General features: G+C 38.5%; 1 protein-coding gene across 3 annotated transcripts in view; it reads right to left on the bottom strand.

The window, feature by feature from the left end:
• LOC121328227 (mannose-1-phosphate guanyltransferase beta) overlaps positions 1-12,860 on the bottom strand; it is a 63,474-nt gene that overhangs the window by 30,823 nt on the left and 19,791 nt on the right. For all 3 annotated transcript variants that reach the window (XM_041272776.1, XM_041272777.1, XM_041272778.1), the window contains exons 3-5: positions 10,930-11,134; positions 9,226-9,407; positions 7,736-7,911 (exon numbers count right to left, since the gene is read on the bottom strand). In XM_041272776.1, coding sequence (XP_041128710.1) covers positions 7,736-7,911; positions 9,226-9,407; positions 10,930-11,134 — 563 coding nt within the window. The remainder of the gene's footprint in view (positions 1-7,735; positions 7,912-9,225; positions 9,408-10,929; positions 11,135-12,860) is intronic.

The raw sequence follows: 12,860 nt of genomic DNA, 5'->3' as shown, positions 1-12,860 counted from the left end.
TCTGGCAGCAGCCCAGCGACGTCTGGGTGCTCGGGAAGAGCGGAGCAGGGAACCAGGGGAAAAGCTGTGGCCAATGTTGCAGACTCCTGGGCTCCAGGTCCAGTGCAGGAAGGTCTATGAAGACCGGCAGGGTGTCCAGGAGCAAGGGGCAAGGGACCGCAACTGGCAGTGCCGGACTGGTTCGCTGGGGTGATGGAGGTGGGCACCTCACCTCCTCCTCTTTGTTCATCGCTTCTCCCTCTCTGGGCTCTGGGAGCGGCGGCTGGGCTTGTCTTGCCTGCTCCCATTTTTGGAGCAGCAGATCCAGCTCCGTCGGCTCTGGCTCTGGCAGTCCAAGTTCCAATCTCCATCTCTTATTCTGCTCAATCTGGGCAGCAGTGTTCCTGTTGATCATAGCGATCAATTCCTTTAAGCTTTCCATTTTTACTGGGTCGTACGGGCGCCCACACACACTTCTGGTACCATATGTAAACGATCCTCGCACTCACGGAGTTCGTTGCCCCTTTAAAATAGACCCAGGACACAAAAATTGATTTTTTACGGCGCTGACGCACACTTTTTAATAAACACAGAAATGAAAACAAAACAAACACCTAGCTCCTTCTTGGAGCTCTGACTAAACATAGACTGGTTCCTCACTAAACCACAGGACGGCTAAGCCGTTTACCTGTCACACAAAAACTCAAACTCACGTTCCACACAATACCTTCCTTTGATACGACTGCTCTCATTTACACACAGTCGGGCTCTTTCCTCAGCAGCAGCCTCGAACAGACTGGCTGCCTCTCTTAAATACCCTGGACATGTCTCTAATTTATAATTACGACCAGGTGCAGAGGATTAACTAAAACAATTACACAATTAAACCCCATAACACCCAAATGTGCATTCTCACAAGGTTTTTAGCAGGGAAGGATTTTAACCCCCTCCCTGGTACCTTACAATATATATATATATATATGTTATAGTTTTTTATATTTAAAACTGCTTCAGTTTAAAAACGGTTCAAGTGATTAACTCCAAACTTTAAAACCATCATGCCTGTGTCGGTAAAACTTGAATTTTCAAAAATGGCATTTGTGCGTGAAACAAGGTGGCCACTCGACACATTTTTGAAAAAAAACTTTCAAAATCTTCTTCTGTGGAACAGTTGAAGTTGCTGATTTTAAACTTGGCACATTGAGAACTAAATACGCATACATGGGTACCGATACTGGGGCTTGGGAGCCGTAAAACTGCCTGGCAGTTCTAGTTGTTATTATTGCTGTAGTTGTACGATTTAAAAATGCATTGTTTGACATTTATTTAAGAACGTTGGATGGTATCATAGTTTTAGTTAAATGTGGTCTGGCAGGGGCAATGTCAGTGGCTCTTCTCGAGATAATGCATGGTCGGCAGCAAATTAATTAAGAGATTTGCTGTTGACCATGCAGATATAAAACTCTCGCCCATTTCTCTCACTTACTGTTAATCCAGAGATGGCCATGTGTATAAAAAACGGCAGCTTTTGCTGGTCGTGGTGGGTGTTCAACGAGGAGGAAAAAGAGAGCCAGCGGAGGAGAAAGAGGAAGTAAAAGCAAAAGAAAACAATTGGTACTTGTGCTGGAAGGACCAGAGCGGTACTCGTTTTGGGTCCAGGTAGTATTTGTGTTTGAGATTTGTTTTTGTTAACACTTTTATTTTGATCTGTGAGCTGTGATCTTGTGAAAGGGTTTTGATTTATTTTGTAATTTAATAAATACAAGCAGCAGCGTTTCAATCTGCAGTACTTGTGTGTGTCAGCATCCTGGTCTGGGACGTCACCACCAAGCTGCCCTGCACAACACGGTATTGTTTTTAAACGCAAGCCGATATGCTGGGTAACTGGATTTGTATTAACACCATCAACCACCCTGTACAAGGGGTTAAACTGGAAGAATCCTGCACTGAAGTTACAACAAACAAAACCCCACTGCTTCCTAATAGCTATTCCCAAGTGAGCACAGCCAAGATGATCAATACTTCTCATTACACAACAATGCATGCTAGTCTTTGCACAATTCATCTGGGACGTTGTAATGGCTGTTCAGAGACGGCAATTGAAAAGAATCTTGTTGCAGTACAAAAGGTAGATCGTCTGTAGTCCTTGATCATTGAAACACAATATTTCAGACAATGCATTTATATTTGGCCCGACATGTATTTAGGCCAGAGGTTTTCAACGTGTAGGGCGCGCCCCCCTGGCGGGGTCTGACAAGGTTATTAGGGGGACGCCAATAACGGACTAGAAAATACTTTTTTTTGACTTCCTGCTGATTGTAAATGCTCTCTGGTAAATGGCAGACTTGGTGGGCCTCCAGGATGATTGACTCAATAAACTGCCCAGGCAGAAATCATGTTTAGTCTGACCGATCCCCGTCAACAGAGCTTGTGTCGTTTCAGACCTATAGTAGCTCAGCAACTCTATCGCCCAGCCCTCCTTCATTTGAAAGTGCAGCGGCGGCGGCGGGTTTTGATTAGTGCTGGGATGAATACGGGATTTTCATGTTTGGATATCCGCTCATAATTGATATACTCACTCAGATATTCATTTATTTTTCAAAAAGTAATAAAAGCCATTATATTGCTCTGAACGCAGGCAAAGACAGCATAGCAGTAGGGGGGCATGGCCTGTGCGTGTGCCTTTATTTTACAGCAAGACCTTACAACACGTAACATGTTAAAACAGAAAACTACCCCAGGAGTAAAGAACACGTTTTGATGGACTTATTTACCCAATTGAATTAACTACAAAACAAATGATGCCAGAAATAGCAGTTCAAGTTAAACATTGTTTTGTTTATTCCCGAAATAAACAGCACATAAAAGTTGACATGATTTATTTTTTCCATTCCTTGCCATTGCTGTTTCTTCAAAGTAAACAGTGGCCATCAACTTGTTTTCATAAAATAATAACCAGGGATCCTAGGAATCCGTTTGCTGCGGAATAACATGGAAAAGCGGATTTTGTGTCTTGCAAGGCTTCTTTTGTTTGTTTGATAATAACCAAATCAATACATGTATAATATACAAACATTTAACACGAGCAACTTTGCTTTAAACTTATGTAAACATACCTGTCTAATAAAACTGCTTCCGGTATTCGTTCAGTTTACTTCAGTATTCAGAGCTGTTCAAAGATGCCGAAAACAATAAAAATCAACCCTAAAGATCGGGTCAACGAGTTTGGCAAGGACGTTTGAAACGGACCACTGTGTTTGGATAATTTCAGCGTTTTACAACTGCCAAAGAGAGTGAAACTGTCATTTCAGATTTTGCCAAAATATGTGTAAAAGCCGAAATTCCTCTGTACAAAGTGGATCAACCGATAGTTCAAGATTTTTTCAGCAAGCACATTAGGGAGGGGGTGCTATTCTAAAGTCAGACCAATTGTAGCTGGAATGCTGCAGCTTTATTTTAACAATAGCCGTCCAGATGACGAAGACTAACTCAGAGTTGAACTAACATGAATATAATTTTTTTTTTCTTAATAGCAGGGAACTATTTCTAATATTTGAATTATGTTTGTTTGTTTTATTGATTAATGGCACTTGTAAGCTTGTAACTTGCTTAGAATTTGAAAGTGTAACCATTTTTATTTTATTTATATATTTAGCAGATGCATTTATCCAAAGCAACTTACACATACACTAGGTTATAGTTCAATAATAATTAAAAGTTATAAACTAAGATACAACATACAAACACAACAAGTGTAACAAAAACAATAAATGCTTTCTGTGTTAACTGCTACCCAACAGTGCTGTTTGTGTGTCTTATAATGTGGCACGGAAGACTAATTTTCAGCCCTTTTTAATATAACAGTAAACCGTGCTTGTCTGTGCAGTCCGTTTTGTTTGTCTTTTTGTTTTGGCTACGAGTGCCGTGTCCTGTGTTTTGTTTGTCTTTCAAACCTTTTATTTTCTGTTTGTTCATTTAGCTTCACCAAAACTCCACCTCTGTGTCTCTTCTGTGTTGGTTCCTGTTTCTGGTCTTACTTCACCCACTGCAACCATCTTTGTGACACCCCCCCTAGTTAACTCAACCCAATTAAAGGGTTAGTTAGGGTCAGCTGTTTGAATACTTTGGGTAACAACCAGGCCTGATTTGGGTCAGCTCTGCCCAATATAAATCTGACTAACCATCAGAGTGAAGTTGTCAGCACACAGGCTCTAGACGCACATCATGCCACAATCAAAAGAAATTCCTTAAGACCTCTGGAAAAAAGTTGTTGATGCCCATCAGTCTGGAAAGGGTTACAAAGCCATTTCTAAGGCTCTGGGGCTCCACCAAACCACAGTCAGAGCCATATTGTCCAAATGGAGAAAGTAGTGTATCTTCCCAGGAGTGTCACTGTCCTGCCAAAATCTCCCCAAGAGCAAGGTGTAAAATCGTCTAGGAAGTAACAAAGAACCCAAGAACAACATCCAGGGATCTGCACGCCTCTCTCGCCTCGGCTAAGGTCAGTGTTCATGACTCCATCATCAGAAAGACACTGGGCAAAAATGTGACTCATGGCAGAGTAGCAAGGTGGAAACTACTGCCGACTAAGAAGAACATGAATGCTTGTGTCAAGTTTGCCAAAAAGCACCTGGGTGATCCTCAAGAGTTCTGAAACAATGTTCTATGGACAGATGAGTCAAAAGTGGAACTTTTTGTAAAGTGACGAAGGAAGAAACTCACCATTTTCGTTCTCATTTATTACATTCCACATAATAAAGTACAACTAAATATATATAATGTACACAGTCTATATACATATCACTATACAGCATTTAAAGGAAGTTGAGTACTGTTTAAGCGAGGCATTTCAGTCCCATGTAATAATGAAAAATAGGTGATTTTTATATAGTTTTACGTTTGAAGGTTGTGTTTGTAAAGGTAATTACTTATATAATGTTGTGTTTACTTTAATCTTAATATTTTTTGTGTTTTGAATATGTTAAATGTAATTAGTTTTACAAAAATGTTAGATATTTTATTTTTATATGCCGTTTATAATTTTTTATGATTTTCGTTTATATTATAATTATTAGTAAATATGATCCTGTTAACAAATTGGTAATAAAATTATAAATTATCAAACTTTTATTATGTAATTTTTAAAATTATTTTGTTATAAATTATAATTTATTATAGTAAAATTATTAATATAGTATTTAGAAAATATATGATAATATCAATATAAAAGTTTTTTTATATATTATTTTATATCTGACTAAATAATTTTTTAATTTTTAAAAGTCTTATTATTTTTAAAATTTTATAGATTTTTTATTAGTGTAGTATTATATTTTACAAATATTATTTTCAATTAATTATTTTATATATATAAAAAATATTTTTGGTTATAATGTTTTTTATGTTGTTTCATTTTTTTTTTGAAATATTAATATTATTTTTACGTTAAGATAAGATATGTTATAACTTAAATAAAAGAAATAGTTGATAGTAAATAATATTTATAGTATATCATAATAATCCGTAGTGTAAATAAAGAGTTAGTTTAAAATTTGTAAAAACGTAAATGTTTTTAATATTAAAATTATTGGTTTATTTTATAATGGATTTTAATCTTTATTGAAAAAAAAATTAATTAAAAAGAAATTTTAGATCATAAAAATAAAAATTATTAAAATTATTGTAAAAAAAAAATAATGATTAAATAAATAAAATAATTAATATTAAATTTAAAAAATAAGAACAAATACTCTAGTCTGAAGCAGCACAACGCATTTTTTTGTTCCAGATGGCTTTCCATAGAGATCACTAAGGGCGCACACGCATAATTTGGTTTGTTTACTTATATATATATATATATATATATATATATATATATATATATATATATATATATATATATATATATATATATATATATATATATATACACATATATATATATATATATATATATATATATATATATATAAACACACACACTTATTAATCTCACATATCACACAGAGCTCTTTTTCATTTGCCATTTTTTTAAACTGTCGCACTGTGGCAGGGCAAAAGCTTTGCACGTGTAAATACTCTATTGTTGTACACATGTAGTTTAAAAAATATTTAATGTGAGTGTGCACTAGATATAGCAGGTTTTTGCAGTTGTACATAAAGTTGGAAAGTTTTCAATTTAAGTTAGGCAGGGATAGGGTTAAATCTAACTTTGCCAAATCCATTTGCGTAATGTGGCTGGGGCTTAATTGACTAATTGATGATCTATTAAGCCCAGCCTCTTGGTATAAAAAAGGAGCTGGAAAGTCAGTTCTCTTCTTCTAGTTTCAGCAAATGTGCAGCCTCATTACTATGTGGAAAACCAGGGTGAGTGAGTTGTGTAGGGATTAATTTAGGGGATTTTGAGTTTGTCACACACATTTTAGTGTGTCAGAGTAGGTTCCGGAGCGGGACCTCCCTGTTAGTGGGAGCAGCACTAAGACAGCTTTTGGCAAACTTTTCACTGTTTTGTTTTGGAGTTATTATTTTGATTACACTCTTTCTGTGTATGTCCTCCTGCACTAGGGCCATCATTGCTAGTACCCTAGTGGCAGCCACCTGTCACCTCAACTTTGTTTATCTGAAATAAAACCCAGACGCCTGAGTGGCATTGTCAACTGCATCCCTCTGTCTGTCTCTCATCATTCAGCAGACACCCACAACAAAAGTAGCAGGTACTAAGACCCCCTGTTACACGCACAAATTCAGGCGAGACGGTAAATAAGTGCAAGGTATTTATAGCAAATACGAACATCTCATTTTTGTATCCGAACGCATGTCAAAAATATTCGTTCAGATATTTGTCCCAGCACTAGTTTTAATATCAAAATACATGTTTTTAAATAAATTAAAAAATAATAATAATAATCTTGACTTAGATACACCTGCAGTTTATAAACAGAACAGGTCTTAGCGTTTAGTTTTAATTTACGGGTTCTGCGAGCAGAATGTAGAAAACGGACAAACGAATGTGCAGCACTATGAAATAAATATTTTATAAAAGTTATAAAAGTTATTATAGGGAGATGGTGCTATTCTAAATAGTTGGCTGCCAGTCTGTCTGTGTTCACCAATCCTGGACATACATTTGTACCCTTAGAATACTAGTGGGGTCCGAATGGCATGCCTGGGATTGGTAAAGGTGGATGCAGGGCGTGGTTTAATGTGAAGAGATCAATAGGAGTGCAAGCCTGAGTGCAGTTTTGTGAGTGACAGAGGCTGTCTCAGTAAGCAAGAGGTAGACTGGAATTTAGTACAGAGAGATTTTTATTATTTTGTTTCGCTTTGGCATGGTCCTTAATTGTTTATTTGTCCTGTGCTAATAAAAATGTTGAATTTGAGCAAAAAGCTACTGCCTGTGTGAAGCCTGCTTTCATTTTACATGTGAAGTTACAATATGTAATTTTAGGAAAATCATATTTTTCTAAATATTGTACTGTTTACTAGAGGGGGGGCACAGCAATAAATAAATAAATAAAATAAAATCTCTGAAGGGAGGTGCAGCAAAAAAAGTTTAAGAACCCCTGGTTTAGGCCCTTGTAACAATGCAATCTAGAAAAGGTTAAGAAAAACAAACAAAAGACTCACACTTTTGTTTAAATAACTGATTACGGGCCAATATGAGGTGCTGGGGCTGACAGGTTCTATGTTAGACTGCAGTACGGATTGATGTTTCATGAGCAACGGTACTGACGCACCCCCAGTGATCTGGTCTCACCTGCATCCCACATACGCGCACCCCCAGCGTGGCCGAGGTGCTCTGCGCGCACTTCTTCATCTGCCGAGCTGCCTTCTCCTCGGACGCATCGTCCCCGTGCTGCCTCGTGCCCATCTTCAGGTCCAGGATGCATGGGTATTTGAAGTGGTGCACCACGTTCTCCAGCAGCAGGAACTCTAGGAAGGGAGTGAGTCAAGGAGTCCTCCTGCAACAGCAGGACATGCAGCTCACTCTGTCATCAATAACCCGCACACAAACGATGCTAGTGTAAAAAATATTCCTCTCACTGTACAAAAGTGTACACTCTAGAAATTGTCATTTAAAATCAGAACATAAGAAAAGTCTGGGGACAAGTAGAGGCCTTTCGGCCCATCAAATCTAACAGCTTGCTCCTACTAGGAGATCAAATTTACTGGGACATAATCCAATAGATTCTAATACCTGGTACTCTCTGTAGTAATTTTGTTTCAAGGCTGAAGAGACGTAATTATTTTAACCTGTCCTCCTAGCTCCTGTCATTCAGTCCTGGGATCACTCTGGTTGCCCTTCTCAAGTGCAATATTGTCTTTTCTGTAGAGCAATCTGTTGCATCTGCAGCAGATTAGAGTTTGGGTTTGCTGGCATGGCTAGATGCACCCAAACTCTATAGCCTCTGCTATTTCTACAGTGTAAATCTGATACACATCACTAGGCCATGCACCATTAATCAGCGACTTAATCTAGGGAAGGGACAATCATCCAGTTATATTGCATGTATGTATGAATGTACTCTAAAATGACTGATATTGAATACTGTACTTTGCTACCAACACAATTTACAGCCAAATCTGTACATGTTGATTTACAGGAAGCAACATAAATTCATAAATGAAATGACTTGCCACCGACTTGTCATGAAAACGAGAACATCGCACAATGTTACTGGGTGAGCTCTGGCTTGTGGCAGAACTGTTGTAAAAAAACTGATGAGACCACCTTGAAAAACGCATTTCATTTCCTCCATATACAAATCCTGCAAACAGTATGTCACATGGGCAACTACTATTTTTCCAGCAGTACCCTTACCAGCTGTCTAGATGGCACCTTAGTGCAGGTTAACTGCGAATCCTTACCCTTTCATGCATGGAATCAATATAAGCCTACTCCAGCAAAAACTAATTAAAATCGAGCAGATTTCTGATCCTTACCCTGCATTAACTGTAGTATGTAATCCTGTGTCTGCTTGTGCCCAGCCTGCAAGATCTTTCGAGAGGAATAACTAAACTCAATGCAATAGAAATAAAATGCTCATTGCAAAGCAACAGCACATATTTTGATGTTTTGAAGGGTTTTTTTCATGTGCATAAGATATGATAGTGCATCTGTTTGCACAGAAGACTTTACATTTTATTCTAACATGACTTTTTCCTGTGTTGTGTGCAATAATGAGGATTATAGTGACTGGGTGGTGAAGAACTTGTTCCCTGTCGGCGAGGCCAGTGAAAGGATACTGTAGAGCTTCCTGCCCTTGGCCTCGGAGCGCATGCGGCTCAGCTGCTGCTTGTGGCAGCGCAGGCTCCAGGGGTTGTAGCTGATCTGCTCGGAGCTCAGCCCGCTGTTCCCGTCAAGCATCTGGAAAGGAACGTCCGACTTGATATGCAGCTCCATGCGCGGACTCTTCAGATCCTGCAGACTGGGAAAGATCAGAGGGGCCATCAGAGGCACACACAGCTGGAGTTCTGCTCCGATAACCATCGCGCTTCACCCATCCACTCCTATGATGGTGTAGACACAGAGGGTGACATTTCTAAAGCGTTTACTTAAGTCTTAATTAACTCTTTTTTTTTTTTTTTTAAAAGGGGAATAAATTATGTTAATGATTACAAAATGATAAACAAAACACCTATGAGTGCTGAAGAGACCTTGAAGTCATGGATTTTATTTTGTACCACTGGATATATTCATTTTATACCTTTGTGCCAGCAGTGAGGCTGGAAGTACCTTAGAAATTCTGCATGTCCAAACTAACACAGTGAATCTCAATTGTTATTCCTACCCTCAGCTACAACACATTCAAATAAAAATGATCTGTTTTAAAACCATATGAAAGATGTCTGTGGTCACTGTGAATGTAGATCAAGGTTGGTAAGCCACTGCCGGGGAACGCACTCTTAAACCCTCTTCTACTGTAGCGTGTGTTTATCAGAAAGCTCTACAAAACACAGCTGGACGGCTTTATCTGCTGATTACACAGCTTGGACTGGTTTGCGTGGACGCTTGTATTTGCTGATTATACAGCCTGGACTGGTTTGAGTGGACTCTTGTATCTGCTGATTACACAGCCTGGACTGGTTTGGGTGGACGCTTGTATTGCTGATTACACAGCCTGGACTGGTTTGGGTGGATGCTAGTATCTGTTTGTATCTGGCCTTGTCATGTCTTGTTAATGATCAGTCCCCTCTCCCGTCACTCCCATGTATTCCGATAGTTAAACATTTACTGACCAGGTCAAGACGACAACTTGTTCCAAATATGGATTAATGTGTGGGTAAAGGGTTACCCTTTGAGAGCAGTGAAAAGTCCAACCTGAAACGAGTGGGACTTTATCTCTCTGGGACTGATCCACTGGGCTCAGAAACTGCAGCCTAACACTTGCCTAATATTTTATTTCTCACACGCCAAACTCAGTAAAAAAAAAAAAAAAAAAAAAAAACCCTTGGGAAACCTTTAGCACTATTTCACTAAGCTTTCAACTCAGACTGCTCTAGACTGGATAGGGATCTGGGAGAAATTGAAAAACAGGAAAAGCAATAATAACACTATGTAACACAATTTTTGTTCCTGGGTAGTAAGTGTTATTTCCTAATTGCTTATGCCTCAAAAGTATAGAAAATGGCTATTATTCCCCACAAACTTTGCTTTTGTGACCAGGACAGCTAAATTTCAAAATATCACTATTTCCAATGAGAAAACGGGCGAATTTGTGTCTTTTCGTTCACATAAAGTCAGAAAAAAACATATGACTCCAAATGAACATGTATTTATACTAAAGCAATACAAAAATGACCACAAAAGATTTAGAAGTGAGTAGTTTTTCCAGATTTACTATTATACTGTAAATTTACAGTATAAAATCGTAAATCTCGAAAAACGACTCACTTCTAAATCTTTTGTGCTGGGATTTCCCGGGGTTGTGTCTGTGTGTCTGTCCTCACCTCTCGGAGCTGTCACTCTCGTGTGTGATGCGCTCCTCCTTGTAGTCGCTGCTGGAGCGGTGCAGGCTGCGGCGCGAGTGCTTCCTGCGTGGCTGGTCCCGTTCTGGAACGTCCTCGTGGTCCAGACCCTCACTCTCCACGTAGGGATATGCCACCAGGTGAATGTAGCCGTCACTGTCCCCCTCGAAGCAAACCAGCACCACGCCTGGAGACAGACATGACAGAAACAAGACAGGGTAGAACATTACAGCTGTCAATATCACCTGCACAACCTACACCCACTGTACTGTATGCAGGCTACGCATCAAAACTGGAAAAAACTGTTTTCTAGATAGATTTAAAAACTGAACGCATGACACATACCTGCATGACAATTAAATGCTGTACACTTAAGTCTTCTACACAAATACATGTTGCAGTGATTTATAAAATAGTGATGGCGTGCTTCTTATGATAAGCTTAATTTTTTCAGTTATCACAGATTTCATGATTTCTGTGAAATTTACCCATTGCCGTGTAATATGATGGTCCCTGTGAAAATTCCCATTTCTGAAAGAATACTGTAAATATCCATCTTTTTTATCACTTAAATAAGCAAGCATCTGCCTTATTGAAGCACTGCATGTTGCACTGCATTTAGTAACCTGGCAGACAGTTTAGTTTGCTTCCAGCAGCACGATTTCTTAAATGTCTCCAACGAAAAAACTAAAACAGCTGCATCAAAGATCAGAAATATTTCTGCTAAAGATTCCTCTGTCCTCTTTTTACATTTATTAATGTTTTTATTTTGCTTGATAATTCACTGATGGTGAAAATAGAATGTATTTAAAAAGGTAGACATAAGAAATGAAATACTCAATGAAATGAAATACAATTTACCATTTACTGTTTATCAGTTAAGCATTTAAATATTTAGGAACATTTGTTGTATAATAACTAAGAGAAAAAGATCAATTTAGACTGACAACGCAATTTTTTTTATGTTTGATCGTGGAGTATTTTGAAATACCTTTTCTGGTTGGGTACAAACATTTTCAACATGTTAAAAACATTAACCACTTGCGGCCCCTTGTCGGACCAGGTCCAACATTACAATTTTCCCTTTCCAGTCCAATGTCGGACCCTGTCAAAAAGACGTAAAGCACAGGTCTCTAGTAGTTTTTTCTCCGGAAAAAGCCGAGAAAACCTTTCAATGGCCGAGTGAGACCGATAGGAGCTGAATGAAACAAAAAAACAACAAAAAAAAGGCGTTTCATAGCCCCATGCACTACAGAGATCACGGACATAAAAAAGGAGGTAGCTGCTTCTGCATCCAGGGCTCAAAGAATATCACTTCCATTTGCAGAGCTTTTGGAAATGTTCTAGTAATAAAATAATGACTTGGATAGCATTATTGAGGAGTTTGGTAATAAAACAAGTGATCAGGAGAGGATTTATCAGTATAGAAATCTATAAAGAGGTATGTGAATAATACAGCGAACAAGGGTTGCGGCTTGGCTGTAGATACAGTACTGAGGTTTTTTTTTTTTTGCGATTCAATGCCTTTTGAATCTGTTTTACTCTGAAAAAAAAAAAAATTAAACAGCACATGTAAAATAAACAGCACGTGTGAAAATAAATTGGACCTGACATGCCTGACGAGCATTGAATAAATGGACCGCTAGGGGTTAAAACGTGTTTAAGACTAGTTTAGGAAAAACTAAACTGAAACGTAGTATTACTGCCACAGGGTATTCTCAATCAGCTTTCCTCAGTGTGCAGTAGGAGCCTGGTGTTATTACTGTATATACAATGAGATCTGATCCCAGCTATCCTCAGTGTGCAGGAGGAGCCTGGTATTACCACTGTATATACAATGAGATCTGATCCCAGCTATCCTCAGTGTGCAGGAGGAGCCTGGTGTTATTACTGTATATACAATGAGATCTGAT

The sequence above is a fragment of the Polyodon spathula genome, chromosome 16 (assembly GCF_017654505.1).
Source record: "Polyodon spathula isolate WHYD16114869_AA chromosome 16, ASM1765450v1, whole genome shotgun sequence".
NCBI classification, from domain to species: domain Eukaryota; kingdom Metazoa; phylum Chordata; class Actinopteri; order Acipenseriformes; family Polyodontidae; genus Polyodon; species Polyodon spathula.
This window is presented reverse-complemented; position numbering and strand designations above follow the sequence as displayed.